Here is a 21,349-nt window from a genome sequence, read left to right as displayed (position 1 = left end):
CATTCTCAAATAAAGGTAATGAACATGACATGGGCACACAAAATGAAGATGTACCTCACTCCAAAAATGCATGTGCACCTGGAGCTCTAGCCCTTCCTAAGGATAAAGATTCTTAAAACGCAAAACATGTTAACACGCAAGTTAGTGAGGATTATACTTTTACAAAAATAATTTTAAAAGACAGCCAAGCGCTTTCTTAACTTGACTGGGGGAACTTAAAAAACAAACAAACCATCCCCTGATTATGTAATAAAATACACACACACACAGAAGCAATAGAAACAATGTAGTAACTTTATTTTTAAAGTATAAAAATAGACATAGAGTAATTTACCCCAACATTCTACATAACTGGTATGAACGGAAGTGATCAATATATAAAAAAAATATAAATACCTGTACCTTAAAGGGTAAATTATTTAAGATGTCTTCGCCAAGACAAAATAAAAATATAGCAAAGGTAAAATTAATGAAACTATATTATTGGTATGGTCAATAATAATAGGGATCAGCTGTTAGTGTGAAGTTTATCCATACTAATGGGACAACAGAGTACTGGGATGGGACCAAACAAGAAAGAAGAAATTTCTGCAGTTTTCTGTTCCCATACTGTCAGCCAACTTTACAGTCAGTACAGCTGATATTCAAGATTGTAAACTGACTACAGTATGTAACTTTAAACCAAATGTCAAAGTGTTTCATATTATTGATGCTCAAGTACCACCAGTTTCCTTAACTAACAGACACTGCAAAGCTAGAGATTTGTGATGTTGCTCTGCCTCATTACTCAAGTCCATAACTGGACTTCTCCTCAAACATTAGCATGCTAGGCCCCCAAGATACATAAACTGTTAAACCATAACTTCTCATTTAGATATGAGAAGTGATGATTAAGGCCAATGGTCTTCCTTTTTTTGTTGCTTGCAGATAGGGTGGAATAATGTGGCAACACAAAAGTTACAGGAAAATGTATCCTATGAATGCATATCCTAATCTAATGAACCAAAATGTGATTATCAAAATTAGCCACTAAGATCATGGAGATATATGGTGAGACTGTTCTCTCCTTTTCCATTTTTCCTGTCTATGTCCCTCTCGCACAACTCCAGAATTGCCTTTTGTGGGTAGATAGAAAGACATATATTATTTTCTAAGCATGTCACCAGCTATTGGATTGCTGTTCTGCAAATATATGTTTAAGAAATTTGGACAGAAGCTCCAGAAGGAATAAAAAGAGTAACTACTTCTAGGACTAGAGAACTTATTAATATTTTGCACTGGGAATCTTGGCTACATATATAAGGACAAAGACAGCAAAATCTTCCAAGGTAGATGTGGCTTCACCACTTCTTAACGTGGTCCCTTTTGACCATAATCTCCTGCTCTTTCCTTCCCTGTCTTCTGTCTTCCTGTTCACTTCCTTCTTCGGCTGTAATTTTTCAATTCTTCTAATTCCTTCTCCATGAGGTGGGACTCTGCAGTTGTCTCAGAAAGCTAAAAACAAAAGCAGACATGACAATGACATAACATACCTATTTCTTATAGTACATGAGTGCTGGGAAAAGATATATTGCTCCTCTCCTCCCCTTTTCACTCTGAAGCTGTACAATTCAGACTTGATAGCCTAAGGGATCTCTTTTTACATAAGTTTTGAAAGGAACTGAACCTGAAGAAACAAGATGCAGTTGCCAGATGCTTAAGACATATGAAACATTTTAGTATTTAAGGTGTTAGAAGGCTCTTGGTTATTTCTACAACAGTTCACCCCTCCAAGAACCTCTGCATTTATTCTTGAGCAAATATTCTCAGTTACTATGGAACACTGGACATAGCTATTATCCTCTACACTACTGTAAAAGATGCCCTTCAGAAGACATCTAACATCTGAAGTTAGGCTTGGAGAAGCACCAATTTGTAGCTTTCGCATTACCAGGGAAGACCTATTTTCTGGACATTGTGTTTTTCTACCATTACTGGTTTCTCCAAAAGGAAAGCAGGGTTTCCAGAAACAACTTTGAACGTGATGAAGTACTACCCAGTTAAATTTAGGTCAGATTTTTTTCTCTCTGCAAATCTACAGTGGAATGAAACCCACCCATAATTCTGGATGAAGTTCAAAAAAGTGGTATGTATCTATGCTGGAATAGTATCATACTACAGTTAGTATATTCAAGGGCTCAGCTAGCAAGATGCAGATATTTTAAGGGAGAACAGACAAAAAGCAAGAAAACAAAGGCCAAACCTAACAATCAATACAGTAAATTCAGTGACGTACATGCTTAAAGAGAAATATCTTCAACTGTCAGTGAAAAACAGGAAGGAAAGAAGAGTAACATACTTTCTCTGTCACCAATACTCTCAGAAGGCAATGGCATAAGCAAAAGGAATGCAACAGCTGATCTTTGAAAAGCAGGCAGATAGGAAGAACTGCCTCTTCTAGTAATTTGACCCTGAACCAATTAAGATTTTAAATCAGAAACTTCATTAAAAATTAGTATGGTTGTTGTTATTATTATTTTCTATTATTTCTCCCAATATTGATACTCAAAACAGCTAGTAATGTATTTTAAAAGAATACAGATTAAAAACTACAAAAACTCCAATAAAAATTTGAATATAAAAGTTATTTAAAAACAAAGAATTTTTAAAGTTAAAACCATTACATTTCATGTTGTTGTTATATGCCTTCAAGTCACTTGTGAAGAAGCTATATTTACTTACACACACACCTTCCAAACAGTTTCTGAAAGTCTGAAGACATAAAAATGTTTTAACTTGCAGGCAGAAGGAGAGTATGGATGGAAGGAACTCCAAAGTCTGGGATCAGCCACCAAGGACACACATAGAATACACATGCAGTGTTTGCCTCACCATTGCAATTTCTTTAATACTGCATTAGAAAACCAGATTAATACACCACCACCAGTAGAACAGCAATGTTAACCTTGGAGAAGACAACTCTGGCCCTCCAGATTAACTCCCTTCAGCCCTAGCCAGCCAGTACAGCCATTGATGAGGGATCCCCAAAGTTACAATTCTGAAGAGAACAAATTTATTATGGCATGATTTCATGGACTCAATATATGAAATGTTGTCTTCAGTCTCAGGTATATGAATGGTTCTGTGTGAGGGGGAATATGAATGGAGAGATTAGATGGAAATGAAATTAAAGATATACCTATTTGAGACAGTTGCATTAGAATTTAAATACTACAGGGACCATTTATAAAGCTGTGCTGATGATAATATAAATGTACTGGCATTGTCAATACTTGCAACAGAATAAGAGAAAGATAGGCATATGGCCCCATTCTCACCATATCCAACAAAAGGTCCACTTTCAACCGTAGCAGATTGTTCTCTTCTTCCAGCTGCTGGTTCCGTTTGCGAAGACGCTGTGTCTCCCGCCGGTCCCCAGTGCTTCCTAATGATTCTGGAAGACAGAGGCTGGAACTATAATCATCCCACTTTACAACTGATATGTCCAAGATCTGGCCTTCCAATAGCTCTGTGTGGCACAAAAGTAATGCAATGCTGCAGATGTGCAGACACCCTGCTATGCATTAAGTGATTTTATTACATGTCTTCTAAGAAGAAGGAAACTCAATAGTGATGTGATTTTTAATGAGGTTTGATAGAACAAGAAATAACTTAGCAATCAAGCTGACTAGGGCCAGGAACAGTTGAGCAGGAAAAGGTGGCTCGATCCTGCTTTTTCCTGAAGCTGTTCGAAACTTTGCTGCCTGCATGGCTTGCTCCCAAAGCAGACTGAATAAGCACGGGCCAACTGCACGTCGTGGCATCAAGAAGTGCCACTGGGTAATTTTTTTGTTGCCTCCCCACCATGTATGCACACTGTCAAACCAAGGCACCACCTACGACCTCCAAGTATCTCCCATATCTGCCCAGATGCCATCCCACTGCACAGCTGCCCCTTTCGTTAGCCACACAGTCACAAATGAAATGTTCCACCTGTACAGGGCATCGGTGCATTGGTATGCCGAGTGATACAGTAGCAAAGCACAATCATGAAGGCACTCCCTACAAGCCCCCTTCACCCCATGTCCCCTGGTTGGAATGTCTGGTTTGTGCATATTGGAATTATTGCATCTTTATTTCTTTGCTTTGTTGCAGCCCCATACTCACATTGGGGCATTTATGTGCAGCAACAAATATGCGCATTTTCTAGGCTATGCTGGAATATCCTGGCTTCTTTTTGTTCTAGTTTTTAGCCCCAGAGCGCATCTTCAGTATGTTTTCCAGCTGCTTTCAAGGCATGCGTCATCCAAACACCCTGCCTTCAAAGTGGCTAGAAACTGCTTTATTTAGCCTGTTTGTTTTACCCAAAGACTGCAATGCAAAAGTCACACCTCGCCCAAATTCAAGCACTAACTGACACAGCTTGTGAGGGTAAATCAAACAGGAACCCTGGGTGGGAGAAAAGCCCTTTAGTTCTCCTGAACATACTCCCCTTTCAAAGGTTAAAGAACTCAAACTACACAGCGAACATAGGAAAAATCATTAAAATCTAAAACAAGGGTTAAGTGTGGCTCATGGCCCAGATGCAACCCCCCAAGGAATTTTCTATACTTCCCAAACCCAACAATTCAAGAATTTATTGTTTTTCAAATATTAAAAATGACCTACATATACTGTAGGGGCCACATAGGGCAATTCTGTTATGTTTTAAAGCCCCCTTCCCAGCCTCCAGGCTGTTTGGGGCCCAGAAAAGGCCTCCTTTTTTGAAAGCTATATATAAATTTCATTCTGGGCCTAGTGACTTTCAATATCTTTTGAAAAAGCCTTTCCTGGCATGGCAGGGGTGGGGGACACCAAGATTTGATTATGTGAATAGCATTTTGAGATGAAATACAAAAGGGGGGCATAGACTGTTGTGGAGCCTCTCTATGTGAGGTAAGTTCAGTCTGAGTCACGTGGAATCTCTCTATCTGAGATAAGACCCAAGAGTACTAAGAGGTAGAAACATATATGCACACACACACAGATACAAAATGGCTGCATCTTCTAAGGTACTGGATGGGAATGACCTTGGGTAGAACTGCTTTTATACCTTGCCCAACAAAACTGCTGCTCCTTCTCACCTGTTATCCATAGGCCATTCTCAAACTTCAGACTTTGTCCTGTAAGGGTCATGACAGGACTGCCATATTCTAGACCCAGCTCAATCTCACGCGTAGATCTGTCCAACTGTAGAAAAAAAGCCAACTCAGCATTTTCCTAAGTGTTGTATTTCAGTTTTGTTCTCCCCGACTCCCCTATCTTCATTTTCTGAATGTTAAGACACATTTGTACTGCTTCACTTAGTGCTCCTCACTTTTAAAAAAGAAATGTTGTCTGGGTGCATGCAATCAAGTACAGTATATATATATCTTGTGTAGTGTAGTTTTACATTAGGATGCCATACCTATAGCAACTGTGGAATTATAGTAATTATAGTTAATAATAATAATAATAATAATAATGATGATGATGATGATACTGTTTATTTATAGCCCGCTTTTCCAAAGGAGATCAAAGCGGGTTAGTTGTATAGGCAGATCAGCTACTTTATCTTTATGGCTCATGGGGTGTAGCACATTAACAGTAACTGCGTTTGCCTCTCTATAAGCATCCATTTTGGAACTGGCTCCCCAGGCAACCTGTGATTGACTGTGGCTAGGAGAAATGTAGGTTCTGGATTAAAAGTATATGGTACCATAAGCCTGAAGCTCGCCTCTTCCTGATGCCAGAACTTACCGAGTGCAGGTTGGAAAGTGAAGCGGATTTTCTGGGTGGAGTTTTCTTTGGACTGAACGTGTTTCCAAAAAGTGGCATGGCTTCTCGGCCTACAGCCCTTGCTCTGGTTGAGAGAAAGCACAAGAATCAAAGATCACCACTTTATCCTATCACAATAATTCTAGATGAAAAAGTAGCTGAACGATGAAGATGAAGATGATGATGCATGGCCTGTGAAGAGATGCAGCTTGGCCTAAAGAGGGCTTATCAAAAGCATGAAAATAATAACTGCCATTTTTCTGAAACAACTTTCTAGCCCTCCTAGATTTGAAGAGCAGGTAAAACAAATTCATCTCCATCACCCCAACCTTTAAAAACTGGATTTTGTAAAACTAAAATGGAAATATTTCTGTTACAGACTTTGTCTAATGCTACTTCCACACTAGATATTCAATATGCAGTCATCATGCCTCATCTCCTAAACACACATCCTCAACCCTCCACAATTCCCAATTCCTTAGTTCCCATGTTAAAACAGTTAGTACTCCAAGGAATGGGGGGAAATTAAACCGAGATCTTGGTTGCAAAAGGAGCAGCAAAGAGCAGGATGAAAACCCTTTGGGTTCAAGCCAGTCGACCAATCACTAACCCAGCCACATTTTTGCATTGTCTAGCCCACATTTTACATTGTGCATGTTGCTGTACTTTGCTCTGTGGCCACCCCTGGAGGATGATGATGATGATGATGATGATGATGATGATGATAATAAATTTTATTTATATACCGCCTTTCCAAAGGATCAAGGCGATTTACAAAATGACATAAACAAATACATAAAATACTTAAACAATACTTAACACACAGAAACTAAAATCCCATCCTTCATCCCTTAACTAAAATACAATCATCAAACAGGGAAATCAAGCTTCCTAAAACATGTTTCTAGTCCTTAAAGCAGGACAGTCCCTTACCCCCCTATTATAGTCTCTGGGACCGATCTGCGCATGCGCACTCCGACCCAACGTTTGACAACTTCGCGACCCTCGGTAACCGAAGGACGCTAGAGGAAGCCTGCTGCCAGCACTGCGGACGATACCATCTAAAAACAGGGGGGTCAGATTCCACCACGCGCCAAAAGAGGACACCCTCGGTCTATAAAACACCAACAACTGGAACTTTAGTGCTAACAGCACCTCTTAAAACACTGAAAATAACTAACCGCCATTTTAAAAAGGGAGAAATATAAAGACTTATTCACCACGTTATCAGAAAGCACACCCCTTTCTGAGGCAATGGTAGCGTCCTAAACCGCCGCCAACGGAGGAGCTAAAATGGCGTCTCTACTAAACTAGATTGTACCATCTGCATATCACTGGGGGGGGGAACAAAAGGGATTTTTAAGGGGAGAAAACCCAACTACAATGAATAATTACGTTGTGTTGAATGCGAAAACGTATATAATAATGCCCACAGTTCGCTTATGAGTGATAAAAAGCAACGCCGTTTATCTTTTAGGGAGGAAAATAATGGTTTGCCCCAATATGGTTGCCTAGGTGATAGACGGACGCAAAATAAATCGAGGGGCGTCCAGTTGCGGCCTAGGCCTCGACTGGGTCAATGGAGGATTGAGGCCTCTGGAAAAGAAAGGGAGGTGCTGTGGTAGGTAAAGCAGCATCCACACTGGAGAAATAAGCCGGTTTGGCACCGCTTTAAGTCTTTCTGGCTCTTTGCTATGGAATTCTGGGAGTTGGAGTTTGTTGTGGGGCCCCACAACAAACTCCAACTCCCAGAATTCCATAGCAAAGAGCCAGACAAAGACTTAAAGCGGTGCCAAACTGGCTTATTTCTCCAGTGTGGATGCAGCCTTCAACTCTGAGGCTGAGAGTGTATGACTTGCCCTATATATATATATATATATATATAAACTAAAGTTCATCCATATAAGTTTTATACAACATATAATTCCATATACATATTTTCTACATTAGTCCCTTTACTGGGAGGAAGGCGGGTATAAATAAGCATAATAATAACATTACCATGTCACTAATTTCCATACTTCTTTATTCCTCTCCTCCAATTGTACAGTTATTTTGGTTTTCCAGCCTCTTGCTATGATTAATCTCGCTGCCGTAAGCAAGTTTGTTATCAAATCTTTTTCTTCTTTCTTTCCATTTCTCTGAATTATACAGTGATAACAATACTATATTCAGACTTCTATCTATTTTTATATTCATAATACTTTCTATAATCACTGTCCCCCAAAATTCTTGTATATATTTACATTGCTGCCATATATATATATATATATATATATATGACCTTATATATGACCCTACATCTTGACAACCAGCAATTTTTTCAAATTATTCTTATCGATATTATGTAATCTCACTGGCGTCAAATACCATTTTCATATCAATTTATAATAATAATAATAATAATAATAATAATAATATAGATTCTTCAAATGTCTTTGTTCCCAAATTCTATCCCATTCCTTATCACATCTTTTACATCCTAATTCTTCTTCCCATATTCCTCTCAAAATCTTCTCCTTTGTTTTCCCCCTTTATTTTCCATCAGTGAGATTCGAACCACGGTCTCCAGAGTCATAGTCCAGCACTCAAACCACTAATCCACACTTGTTGTTGTAGTTCATGTGTCATGTGCCTCCAAGTGATTTTTGACTTATAGTGACCTTAAGGCGAGCCTATCTCAGGGTTTTTCCTCAAAGACATAGCCGTGTTAGTCTGGAGTTGGCAGCATGAGCTCTCCACCAAAAGCTTATGAAGAAGTAGACTTTAGTCTACGAAAGCTCATGCTGCCAACTTATTTTTTTCAGTTAGTCTTATAAGTGCTACAAGATCTCTCTACAGTTTAAAGCCTGAAATAAGTGTTAAAACAGTTTGCGTAAAATGTAATGTAGACAGGTGTAGACATGTTCTGATTTAATAGCGATAATATGATGAGAAGGAGATAAACAGTGATTTCTTCTTTATTTTGTAGATATATTCTCACTTGGGAATAAGGCAACTAGTATTAATTAAAATAAACAAAGTTATAGTGTAGCATATTATGAGAAAACCAGGCTTGTTCACAGAAGAAGAAGGAGTGAAAATAGGAAGAAGGAATATCAACAATCCAAGATATGCAGATGACACCATAATACTAGCAGAAAACCTCACAGACCTGGAAGACCTACTAAGGAAGATCAAAGAAGTAAGTGCAAAGGCAGGGTTAATGTTGAACACAAAGAAAACAAAAATAATGACCTCCGAGGACTTTCACAAGTTCAACCTAGACAATGAAGAAATAGAAACAGTAAAAGAATTCCCATACCTGGGATCCAACATTGATAGAAATGGGGACTGCAGTCAGGAAATCAGAAGAAGATTAAGAATGGGGAGGGTGGCTATGAAAGACCTAGAAATGATTCTAAAATGCAAAGATAGACAACTCAGCACAAAAGTTAGAATCATACAAGCCATCGTATTCCCTATTACCATGTATGGATGTGAGAGCTGGACAGTTAAGAAAGAAGATAGGAAGAAAATCCATTCATTTGAGATGTGGTGCTGGAGAAGAGTGCTGAGGACACCATGGATAGCCAAAAGGATAAAAAAATGGGTCCTAGAACAGATCAAGCCAAAAACCTCCCTAGAAGCCAAGATGACCAAACTGAGGCTGTTGTACTTGGGACGCATCATGAGAAGGAAGGACTCATCACTGAGCGGAGGCAATAATCCTAGGAAAGGTGGAGGGAAGTAGGAAGAGAGAAAGACCACATGCCAGATGGATGGACTCTATTCAGGAGGTCACAGGTTTTATGGGGTTGCAGGAATTAAGCAGAGGAGCGGAGGACAGAGTGTCTTGGAGATGTCTCATCCGTAGGGTCGCCATGAGTCGAGATCGACTCAAAGGTAGTTAACAGCAAATGTATTGAGATGCACAAAAGATTTCTGATAACAAGATTTTTTCCCCTCTTGCCAGTGGATATAAAAGTCTAAGAAATGTTTAAAGTATTATTAAGTGTGCAGTAGTGCTAGACCTAAAGAAAGATGCAAAAGTAAAAATATTGTAATTTTTTTTAGCATATGAGACTGAGACCTGAAGCGCACAAATGCTGTAAGAGAATTGAGCGTGAGTAACAAAACGGCGCTGTTGTACTGTGTTATGGAAAAGTGCCATATTAGCGAAATGCTGTAAAGTGAAGGTAAGCCTATACTTGCAGCCTGGTTGGTATTTATGGGTTTTCAAAACTTATTCATTATGATACATGCTTTTACACAAAACCTCCACTGACCTCAACTGGACATAAGGAAGGTTTAATTTGTAATTTCAGTCCCTCATTCCTAGGATTTTATGTCAGGTCTAGACCCCTGTAACCACTTCCTTTCTTTTATTTTCAGCCACAGAACTATTTAAGAAAAATAGGGATTTTCCTGAGGGCCAGGCTCAGTTTAAAGACTTTCGGAGGGGCATATTCCAGGGATGGATGTGGCCAAATGCAGAAACAAATATGATATCATATTTTATCCTAAATCTTTTATTGCCAATAAGAGAGTTTTAGGAGAGGTTTCAGTGTTTCAGAATGGGAGAAAATCCATACAAAAGTGTAATATCTTTTGTCATAACCACAGAGGGCTGGATTTGGAAGTGCACACCATGGAGGCCCACTAATTGTTAGGATCGCCATAAATCGGAAATTATTTGAAGGCATACAACCACAACCACAACAAGATTTGTTTACTTCAAGGCAAATATGTCTAGGATTGTAGCAATGCAATGGTAAAATGTCTAGTTTTGATGCTTTAAAATTATAATGAAGAGGATTCATTTACAAATATCCCCACCCATGTGGAACTTTTTTGCATGTTTGACTCAAACTGAAGTACAGCAGCAGAGTTAGTGCTGTGCTAGAAAGACAACATTCTTCCAGTACCTTTTGAACTGTTAGCATTTTTGGTGCTCTGCCTTAGAATTTCTTGTGAGAATATGTAAACTTCTAGAACTGCATACTGTACTTCTGTTTCTTTCCTGGGTGCTTTAACTATGAAAAATTAAAAGGATTTTCCTTACTGTAGATTACCTTTTCTTTTATTCACTAAGTTTTATAATTAGGGGAAAGTGTTGTTTTTTTTTTCTTGGCAGCTACTTTAGTTTCCATATGAGGAATTATAAAATATCACTGTAGCTAACCATGATAGATAATTATGATAGGTAAAGTTTATCATACAATGATTGTGTTTTGCTGAGAAAGGCTCCATTAAATCGTGTTCCTAATGGAAAAGTGTCATTTCCCCTACCTTTAGGGTTTAGTTCTTATTTTAAGAGGGAAGATGGAATTTATAGCTACAGAATCATTTGTGAGTCCTTTAAAAGGGTTCTTGACATTGCCATCGGGAAACCAAGAAAAGAAAAGAGATGGCATCACTTGTAAATTAGATGACAAACCACGTTGTATCCTTTGTTTCCACAGTAAACATTGAATAAAGATGTTGTTTGTATACACATACATCTCTGTTTTATTTTATTTTGCATTTTATTTTCAAAATGATAAAAAAAAAACATACTCATGAATTTAACATTTAATATATTGCAGTTATGTTCCATTGGATCTAGAGCTCATCATAATGTGTCTTTCTACCATATGAAAACCAATTGATAGGGGATTTTCCATGAATTAATTTGTTTGCATAGATGATGATATGCCAAATCTCTAATCATACTATTCAGGATATTTTATACGTCTTGTTAATCCATCACAACTAGCTACCACATTCTCAATCATTATGTTTTAGTTTTGATTTAATTTGAAGGTGACTGCTGTTATCCAAATAGTTATCCGGTACCTCCTCCAACCCATGTTTAAAGGGATGATAGAATAAATCTGGGAAAATCTTAAGTAGCTCACCATCTCCCATCATAGATTCTTGTCATGAAAAACAGAAATAAGTTCAACCAGCCATACACATTGTATGAATAGAGTCTGTTTATTGTTTACCCTGCGCATTTGATATAGGACATGGTAAAAAAAATAGTGGTGATCAGTTAGGAGATTGTGAGCTATCTGTGGCTATTAAATGATCATCAGTGGATCCAAGAGAAATCTATAAAAAGAAAGAAAAATAGTCCTACTCACTTTCATCACAGAGTCTGGAATCAGGAACAGAAGCTAACAGTTATATTTCCTAAAGTGTTCCTCCTCTTTCCAGAACACATAGGATGTGTTATTGCAACACAGCAACCAATAGATTCATGTAAAACTTGGCTTGTAATGAAACCTGACTTGTTGTGTCAACACGGCTGTATTTTTCAACATACACCTTCCATCAGCTTTGTGACATTAACATCTGGAACTGGAACTGATCTGGGTCACTGTTCTGTCTGATCAGCTTTCTACTCCATCAAATTACTAATTCTTGCAAAACAATGACAACAACCAAAACCCCAAAACAACAACCCCAAACCCAAAAAATTGTTGTAAGATTTATTTATTAGTTTAAAGCATTTACTTCTTGCTCCTCATCTAGAACAGCCCTCAGAGAGACTTGCAAAAAAAATAAACGCAAACCTGTCTTTGGGCTTGTACTCTAAGAAGACATGACCCAAAAGGAAAACTGGGGAGGTAAAGGAGAACAAGAAATCTCAGGCACCGTATCAGAAATTATACATACTGTAGTTTTAAAATGGCTAGTGATGGTGGAAAACAGACTATCAAAAGAAACAGGTTAGTAGAGGTGAATAGAGATCATCAGCATACTAATGGGAGGTAGAGAGTAATTGCTGGACCTCATCCCCTTTCCCTCCACCACTCCCTTCTCCTTTTGTGTCATGTCTTTTTAGATTGTAAGCCCGAGGGCAGGGAACTGTCTAATAATAAAGATTGTATGTACAGCGCTGTGTAAATTTACAGCGCTTCATAAATAAAGGTTAATAATAAATAATAATAATAATAATAATAATAATAATAATAATAATAATAAATACTTTTGTAAAATGTTTCAAAATATTCCTTAACCAGCAACTATTAGTGTATGTCATTGGCAGTATACGAAAAGTGAACCAGAAAATTGCTCATTTAGAACTTGGACCGAAAAGATACGACAGTAGCGACGTAGTAAGTGTTGTGTAAGAAATGTTAGAGTTTTTCTGATTCTTATTCTAGCAAAACGCAGCTTGTCAGAATAACTTTTGTCTTCTGAACAAGTCAAAATCAATGTCATTTTTTAAGTGGAGGGGAAGTCAGATGCTGGTACTTTTGCAGCTGTGTGTGGTTATATCATGTAGTGTTACTCTTGCATTAATTAGATCTAACTGAACTTGCATGTACTTCATACACAGGCATTCATAGCAAATCAAAGGCAAAAAAAAGTAGATGCCAGGTGTTCTGATCAAGGTAAAGGTGATGTCTGTTTGTATCAGTTGCTCTTCAAATAAAACAACCAAGCTGAGCAGAGTTTTATCAAACTGTACATACTCAGCTTATAAAAGTGCACATTTATTAAAGCCTGAAAAAAAAAAGAAAAATGAACAGAAACCAAAACTGAGTGAGTGCATGATCTCAGCAAAGATAACCATTTGATTTCCTGTTGATTTCACTGGAAGAGATTTTAGTATTTTCACTTTTTGGGTGCATCTACACTGTAGAAATAATGCAGTTTGGCACCACTTTAACTGCTCAGTCCTATAGAATCCTGGGATTTGTAGTTTTGTGACAAATCTCAGCATTCTGTAGGATGGAGCTATAACACTTAAAGTGGTACCAAACTATGTAGATTATTTCTACTGTGTAGAATTCAGTGGTTCCCAAACTTTACTCCTCTAGGTTTTTGGACTTCAACTTCCAGAAGCCTCAGTCCTCTTAGCTAATGGCCTAGGATTCTGGCAGCCGAAGTCCGAAATCCCTGGAAGGCCAGAGTTTGGGAACCACAGGTAGATGCACCCTTCATTTGAAATCAGTGTCCCATAATAGTACTTGACTTTTAATGGTGGCCAGCATATTCATGAATATTATATTCATGAATAATGCATTTCTATTTTTAAATTGATTCCCATATTTCTTGAATAGGTGGCTTCTTTAAAGTGAAGAAACAAGTGAGGGAGGGTCAGAGAAATGGGAAAGCAGTGGGGAAAACGAAGGAAGGCGGGTTACACACTGCCAAAAAGTACGTGCTCTGCATGTACTAGGGTTAGGAAGGGGCGTCCTTTCCGGACACCCCTAACCCTAGTACGTGCTGAGCACGTACAAAATGGTGACGCCCATTCTACATGGGCACCATCATTTTGACACGTCTCAGCACCATTATGATGCCGCAAGTGCGCCAATGGCGCTTTGTGGCGTCATAATGGCGCCGCAAAAAGAAGCTGCATTTTGCAGCTTCTTTTTGTTGCACGAGGGAGCCGTGCGGTTTGGCTGCTGCGGCTCCCTTGCGCAACAAATGAGGGTGGTGGGAGACCGCCCTTTTCGGGCAGTCTGTAAAGCGCTGAAGTGTTAGAAAAAGCAAAAGGAAGAAACAGATGTTCAGTGCTATTCTATGCACGTTTCCTCAGATGTAAGCTCATGTGTCCTGTTGTGTTTATTTCTGAATATATCTGATTGGAATTGCAACCTAATTACTGGAATTCATAAAACCCCTTGCTGGCCCAGGAGTATTATGTGACATTCCTGAAAATTAGGACTCAATTATCATGTAAGAGAAATTAAAAAATAGCCGGAGAATTTACACAGGTTGTTTCTCTTATCCTGAATTCTGTATATATTCCAAAATCCAAAATTGCCCACATAGATGGCTGTGATAGTGACATTTTTGCTTTCTGATGGTCCAGTGTACTCAAACTTTGTTTCATGCACAAAATTATTTAAAATATTGTTTGTGAAATTATCTTCACACTGTGTGTATAAGGTGTATATGAAATAGAAATTAATTTCATATTTAGACTTGGGTTCCATCTCCAAGACATCTCATTAAGTATATGCAAATATTCCAAAAATCCAAAAAACTTCAAAATCTGAAACACTTCTTGTCTCAAGCTTTACAGATAAAGGAGATTCAACCTGTACCTCTATATGTACCATTGCTTTTCCAGTCTATCACAAAGAAATTGCATTCCAGTATTTTTTAGATAATTGGTGTGTAACTATCCTTTTCTGTTACTTTGCCTTCGAAGGTGATTGAGGATGCAGCACCAAAGAGACATGTAGTGCAAAGGGGTTTTAAAAAAAGAGTGTCAGTCAAAGTGAAAGGTAGGCTTAATTGTTCATGATTATTAAACTTTGCTCTGACTTCTTCCAAAAGAAGTTTTAATTGGCATATAATTTAAAAGAGTAATTTTCTAGCTGGTCATTACACTGATTTCAAATGTAATGCCAGTTCAGTGGTTTACACTAAACATATTTAGGATCCCATACCATAGCTGAAGTTTCTGCAATGCAAAAACGAAACATTGCTTTAGAACTCTTTGTCTGTTTTCCCCTCCTATCCTCCCATACTATGCTTCAAACGTGCATAAGGGCTGATGATACCCAACTTTTCTTTCAATCTACATCAGAGAGAGCTGTTTTAGTTGTAAACCAATATCTTTGTCAGCAATGAGGCTTAATAAATTGAAGATTAGTCAGACCCCCGCCCCCAAAAATATGCTTCTGATCACTTGGATTCCAGATCATGAAGAAATCATCCAACCTGTGCTAGTCCCCAACGTTGGAGTTGGTTGGGAGTGCATTTACACAACTAAAGTTAGTATACCAGCTCAACCCATTCCTGAAAGATATTTGATCTGATGAAAGTGAAAGACAACCTTAGTTATATCTTATTTGGATTACTATAACATACTCTGTGTAAGCCTGCCTTTGAAGCGCCATTGGAACCTGCAGCTGCTCCTGTCGGGGTGTCCATGGGGCATGAAGCCCCATGGACACCCTTTTCCAGGCCATGGGGAAGTGGCGTTTTGCCGTTTCCCCACGGCCTGGAAAAGTGCCAGGTTGGAGCCGCAGGGGCTGCTGGTGAGGCTGCTCTGCCTCCAACCCAGCAAGAAAAGGGTCGGCTGCAGACCACCCCTTTTCTGTCGTCTGTACCCCTCCATAGCCGCCTCAGCACAGCTCTATAGTGCACCTTTGGCGCTGCATTGTATGGACACAGTGCCAGAGGAGCACCATGATGCTGAGCGCTGTGTGGAGCGGTGCACAGCATCATGGCGCCCTGGGGGAAGCGTTGGGACGTGCGTCATCTGGACATGACACCATGACTCTGCCCTCAAGCAAGCCTTTCAGGCCTGTCTGTACAGAGCCTTAGTCCCTCCACCTTCAGAGGTACATTTGATGCAGATGAAAGAGACTTCTGAGATTATGGACTCCAGATTATGGAATTCCCTCCATGTAAAGTTCCTGTTTTTCTTCTTCCTGCAGTTGAAGACATTTCTATTCAGGCAGGCCCTCAACAACATACCTTTTAAATATTTTATTGTTCTTATTAATAATAAGTAGGTTTATAAAAATAATAAGAGTTTAATAGTATAATGTATGTGTATTTGAATAAATGCAATTTATTGTGTTTTTATTGGAGCCTTTTAAACATTTTGGAAGTTGTCTTGCAACCGTGGGGGAAAGGTAGGATGTAAATCAAATAATAAATTGCAACAGTTTTTTTGAAGTTGAGCAGTTCTTGTCTCCATTGTGTATTCCATTGGGTACTGTAAAAGAAAGACCCCTGTAGGTTTATCAAGAATTCAGACACCGTATCATAATGAGTAATTGGCAATGCAGTTTCAAATCACATGGCATAGCTTAAGATATAATGTCAATCAATTGTTTTACATGTGAATACATAAAAATTTCTCAGTGGAACTCAGCCTGAGTTGTAAGTACCATTGAACTTGACAGGACATGCTACCAACATCACACATTTAGGGTTGTAGTGTAAATCTCAGTAGTACTTGACTTAAATGAGATGCAGTGGCCTGCATTCATTTTTGTTCTTTAAACAAGAATTGTTTGAGTTTGTGGATACAGGTATACCTCAGTTAGTTAAGTCAATGTGCTTTACTTCTTTAACAGAAACGTTAATACCAGAAGTAGAAATAACATGGATAGAAATGGGGCTATGTGCTTACATCATAAAAAAGAAGAGCAGTTAAAAATGTTTCAGCACCTTCCCCCCCCCCCTTTAAAACTAACAATATACACATGAAAAATGAAAAGGAAAAAAAACAGATCAAGTAAGCCTTTCATAAGTAAACAAAAACATTGTGAATTTTGTAGAGGCCACTTAAAAGGATTTATTCAAGTGGATTCAAAAGGATTCTTCCAAAATGCATCCTGAGATGATTTATTTTTTTCTTTCAACTTTTCTTATGATTTCCATTTTGGTGAGGAAATGCTTTTGCAACACGCCAGGGTGGCTGGTGAGGTAGACTAACCTGCTTTCTCTTTTTCTTTCTGTTTTGTTCTTCACACATGGTCAATAAAAATTTTGGAAGCAACTGTTCACCTTGCTTGTTGTACGTAAGCACACACAGCTGCAGTAGGAGCACCCAGAGCAGAATCCCATTCATTCTCAGGTCAACCTTGATTGCATTATTTACTGCAGGCATACTGCTGCAGCTCAGTAATGGTTGCATCAGCACTGCAGAAATAATCCAGTTTGACACCACTTTAGCTGGCATGGTTCAATACTATGGGATCCTGGGAATTGTAGTTTTGTGAGACAATTAGCCTTTTCTGTCAGAGAGCTCTAGTAGCATAACAAACTACAGTTCCCAGAACTCCATAGCATTGAGCCATGGCAGTTAAAGTAGTATCAAACTGGATTATTTCTGCAGTGTGGATGCAGCCATTGAAGGTCTTTCTCCAGGTCTCTTTCACCATCCTCCTGATGTTGATTTTATAAGAAAATTTCCAGCTAGACAAGGAAAGCAGGGCTTGGGCTGGGCTCCCAAAAAGACTTTGTAAAAAGGAGCTTCTTTGTCAGAGGCTTTGTTAACTGAGGTATGCCTGTGTAAGATGCAGCTTTAATTAGCTTGTGGCAGATGGTTAATATTTACAAACCACAAACCCAGTATTCTCACTTAAGAATTTCCAGGGCATAGTTGTGCATTGTTTGGAGATGCTATTCAGATGTTCAATATGACCCTTTTTTTCTTATCTTACAGAGAGAGACCAGAAGGTGATACAAAAATCTAGTGGGCGTGGCTCAGAGGTTGATCCTTCCATAACTATGGGCAAAATTTCTCAGAAGAAGGTAAAGTGGCATATCACGTTTCAGAAGTCAGCCATTCCTGTGAATGTTTAATTTAGCATAACTGTAAATGGTCAGGAACTGTAAGCTCTGGCGTAACATGAGCTAAGTACCTATTGAATAAATCTACGTTGTTCATCCATTACATCATTTTTGCCCCTAGTTTGTAGCAGAAAAAGATAAACTTGTGGAGCTGTACCAGTACCCAGGATACACTAAGGAAGAACCAACACCACTGCCAAATGGAGTAGACCTAGATGAAATTTTGCAGAAGGTGATTCGGGCCCAGAGAAAAACATTAATTGGAAAGGTATGCTACCTATCTCAAATCTCCAGGGGTATATGAAAGTCTGGAAGGGGCTGGTAAGGATGGGTGAATTATGTATGCATGTGCATGCTTGTTTGATATGTGCTTACATGGTACAAGAGTTTATGATAGGGCTGGCATCAGTACCTGGTATCCTCAGGCGGCTGATACAACTTCATACCTTCCTTTGGCACGCCTTTTTTCTTGTTTAGCACTCTGAACATTGCCAGATAGCTGGCTATAGACACCCTTCTTCATAAAAGGGTGACCTGACCCAGCTGCCTGGAGAGAAAACCATACAGTTTAGGTTGGAAAGGACCAAGCATTATGTAATCCAACCCCTACTCTGCCACTGTAGCTGGATAAGACCACTAATAGAGCTGGGGGGGGGGGGGGGGCAGAAGACACTTGGTCCAGAACCTTGGTGGATGGTTCAGACATAATTATTTTGATCTAATACACCATGGTTTATTGATTGAAAGTTGGCAATGTGCCTGAGTGTTCCCCCTTCTCTTCCAATCTCCTTTCTTTCTCATACTGCAATTGAAAACTTCTATTTGTTAAAGCACAGTTTCTTATTACACCCAAAGTGGAAAACTGTAGTCTAATATCAGAATATGAAATCAAGAGAGAGAGAGAGAGATACTTTGTTGGCTTGTAGTCTGAGACAGGGCCAGTTTCCCAGTTTGGATGTAATAAGAAACTGTGCTTTAACAAATGGCAGATATTTTAAATTATATTACATGGGAGAGTGAAAGAGAGAGCATAGGTAAACTTTAGTTCTCACTATAATACAGTTTGGGCAGTGTTTGGGATCAGGCCACATTAGCCCATGTTGAATCCACTGGGGGCTGTATAAATGTCCAGAGCTGGTGGAGTCTCATTAAAAATGGATTATTAGACTGAAATCAATATATCTGAACTGTGCCTGTGAGTTTTAAGTGTCTTTGTCAGACTCAAACCCTGGCTACTTAACATGGACTCATATTCTGGATATATAGCTCACTCTGCTTCTTATTTGAGCTGGTGTGCTGCTATTTAAAGTGCATTATCCTATCAGTTTACTCTTTAACTCTTTTAATGAAGCCTGGTTCCATTGGGGAGTAAAAAAAATACAAACAGGGAAGTGCCAAATACTATTATTTCCATTGACTTTTTCCCTAAATGAAAATGCTGCAAAATTTTTACTGTTTGCTTTCTTTACAGACAAGATGGTCAGTGAAGATGTTGCACAAGTTTCTCAGTGCTCCATGCATCCAGGCTATTTTGTTAGACAGTTTCTGGTGGCAGTTTCTACACTTGTATCATGTAAGAAAGCAGCTGACTATTTGGGTGTTGGTAAATTCTTTTTTTGTTATACTTTTTCACTTCTGGTTGCCTAAGCTTCTGACTGCTCTGTTTCTCTCAGAATGATGTATTTTACTATAATCAATCCTTTTGTTGTTGTTGTTGTTGTTGTTGTTGTTGTTGTTGTTGTGTGCTTTCAAATAATTTCCAACTTACTGTATTCCACTATTCTACCAAGAGATTCAGAATGGCCCTTTATTTTCACAACACTCCTATGAAGTAGGCTTGGCTAAGAGATAATGGTTTACAAAAGTAAGAGTGCCCCTCTTAAAAGCAGCAGCGCAGCTCTTTGCTGTTCCCAATTCATATTCCACCCCTTTCTCCTCACAGTCCAGCTGATCATCAATCATCAGGGCACCAGAAGAAAACCTTGATATTCCTGTGCTGCTGTTTATAAAGCATGTTCAAGGAAACTTGTAATAAACATTAAAATTTATCACAATAAAAACCATCCAAATTCTAAATACTAAAATACAGCTACATTTATAAAACACAGGAATATATGACAATAGTCAGTGATGTTAATTAAAAACTTAAAAACATAGGACAGATTTGACCTGTCATTAAAATGAATGTTGGAGATTTTGAGATGCTTGAGTCCTACACAGTTTAGGACTCATACATCACTAGCAGTTTGAATTGCACCATGCAATAAACTAGAAACCACACAATGTGTATCAATACTGAAGTGGTATAATCACTACTGTAAGCTCCAGTGAATGGTCTCAGCAGCTGTATTTTGATCCAGCTGAAGTTACAGATAGGCTGCTGCATTTATAAGTAGAAGTTCATTTGTGATAGATTGTTTTCCTAGAACCCCATCACCATGGCATGTTGGGTAAAGACATGCCTCCTTGTTAAGCCTTCCATTTATTTCTCTCCCAATAGCCAGATCGAGAAATTCAAGGACATTTATTTGAACGCATTGCAGAAAATTATTCCCGCACTCTCTTGGGCTGTCACAAGGTTTCCAACCCAGAGCACATCTTTACAGTGAGTATGCACACATCTGAAAAAGGAGGAGATAGGTATTCGACTTCAGATAGGGAAATGGTATTCGATAGCCTTGTATAGGAAACACATTACCTTAAAGCCTCATGTGATGCTTTAGAGTTTATAAATACTGGAAGAACTTTGAAATATTTATAACTTGTTGCTATTAGCCTTGATGAATTTCTAATTATATTCTTAAATTATGCTATTTCATCCTTGATATACTCAAAATCTATACCGGAGAAATAAGTATGAAGAAAGTGGAGGTGTTCTGTCAACATGCCACAGCAAATGTTTGCCATATGCTGTGGCATGTTGACAGAACACTGTAGAAGATTCTACAATTTAGCAGTTTATGTTTGCTCCCTGACCTGGTCTGATGGGCTTCAGTGAGGCCCTGTATGAACTGAAAATATGATGAATCACACACAGTAGTCTTGTGGTAGTGTTTTGCTGGATAGGATTAGTAACAAAAAATAACCTGACTGCCAGGGTTTCTGGAATATAGTTTAGAAAAACAGCAGTGGCAACCATACTAGATTGGAGTCAAAGGCTTTCATAGCCGGCATCTTCACAGATGCTGGCAAAACATGAGGAAGAAACTCTTCTAGAACATGGCCATATTGCCCGAAAAACCCACAAAAAACTATACTGGATTGGATATTTGAATAATCAACACATAGGTTGTTATCACACAACTGAAATTGGAAGTATAATCCAGTGTCA

The 21,349-nt window shown here is 38.6% G+C and overlaps 2 protein-coding genes across 8 annotated transcripts in view; one reads left to right on the top strand and one right to left on the bottom strand.

Moving 5' to 3' along the window:
* Positions 1-276: 276 nt before the first annotated feature.
* CBY1 (chibby 1, beta catenin antagonist) lies at positions 277-6,808 on the bottom strand. Of its 2 annotated transcripts, none has more exons than XM_089528192.1 (5): positions 6,709-6,808; positions 5,758-5,860; positions 5,103-5,208; positions 3,318-3,433; positions 277-1,494 (listed from the first exon to the last, which is right to left on the bottom strand). In XM_089528192.1, exons 1-5 carry the CDS (start codon positions 6,741-6,743, stop codon positions 1,414-1,416), a joined length of 441 nt encoding a protein of 146 aa, XP_089384318.1. In that variant the 5' UTR covers positions 6,744-6,808; the 3' UTR covers positions 277-1,413. The 2 variants fall into 2 exon arrangements, with proteins under 2 accessions (XP_089384318.1, XP_089384319.1); XM_089528193.1 differs by lacking the exon at positions 6,709-6,808 and adding an exon at positions 6,600-6,693.
* Positions 6,809-7,268: 460 nt separating this feature from the next.
* Positions 7,269-21,349, top strand: part of FAM227A (family with sequence similarity 227 member A) — a 30,122-nt gene continuing 16,041 nt past the window's right edge. Inside the window, exons 1-10 of one of the 6 annotated variants that reach the window (XM_089528191.1) lie at positions 7,269-7,396; positions 8,747-8,959; positions 9,832-9,953; positions 11,053-11,200; positions 12,775-12,860; positions 14,912-14,987; positions 17,891-17,979; positions 18,140-18,286; positions 19,490-19,591; positions 20,523-20,623. In XM_089528191.1, the coding sequence (XP_089384317.1) occupies positions 11,080-11,200; positions 12,775-12,860; positions 14,912-14,987; positions 17,891-17,979; positions 18,140-18,286; positions 19,490-19,591; positions 20,523-20,623 (722 nt within the window). In that variant the 5' untranslated portion in view covers positions 7,269-7,396; positions 8,747-8,959; positions 9,832-9,953; positions 11,053-11,079. Of the gene's footprint in view, positions 7,397-7,607; positions 7,624-8,177; positions 8,960-9,831; positions 9,954-11,052; positions 11,201-12,774; positions 12,861-14,911; positions 14,988-17,890; positions 17,980-18,139; positions 18,287-19,489; positions 19,622-20,518; positions 20,624-21,349 lie in introns of those variants that run through there. The other 5 variants (XM_089528189.1, XM_089528185.1, XM_089528187.1 and 2 more) reach the window with 5 other exon arrangements.

This window comes from Sceloporus occidentalis, unplaced genomic scaffold (assembly GCF_023333645.1).
Source record: "Sceloporus occidentalis isolate IW3139 unplaced genomic scaffold, rSceOcc1.0.p SCAF_5, whole genome shotgun sequence".
NCBI lineage: Eukaryota > Metazoa > Chordata > Lepidosauria > Squamata > Phrynosomatidae > Sceloporus > Sceloporus occidentalis.
This window is presented reverse-complemented; position numbering and strand designations above follow the sequence as displayed.

Bases quoted from the DNA above. Each gene is read 5' to 3' on its own strand.
- CBY1 (XM_089528192.1), bottom strand. From the start codon at position 6,743: ATGCGCAGATCGGTCCCAGAGACTATAATAGGGGG. The intron at 5,209-5,757 runs GTAAGTTCTGGC...TTTTTTCTACAG, and splicing joins CACTTTCCAACCTGCACTCG to TTGGACAGATCTACGCGTGA. The intron at 3,434-5,102 runs GTGAGAAGGAGC...TCTGTCTTCCAG, and splicing joins GAATGGCCTATGGATAACAG to AATCATTAGGAAGCACTGGG.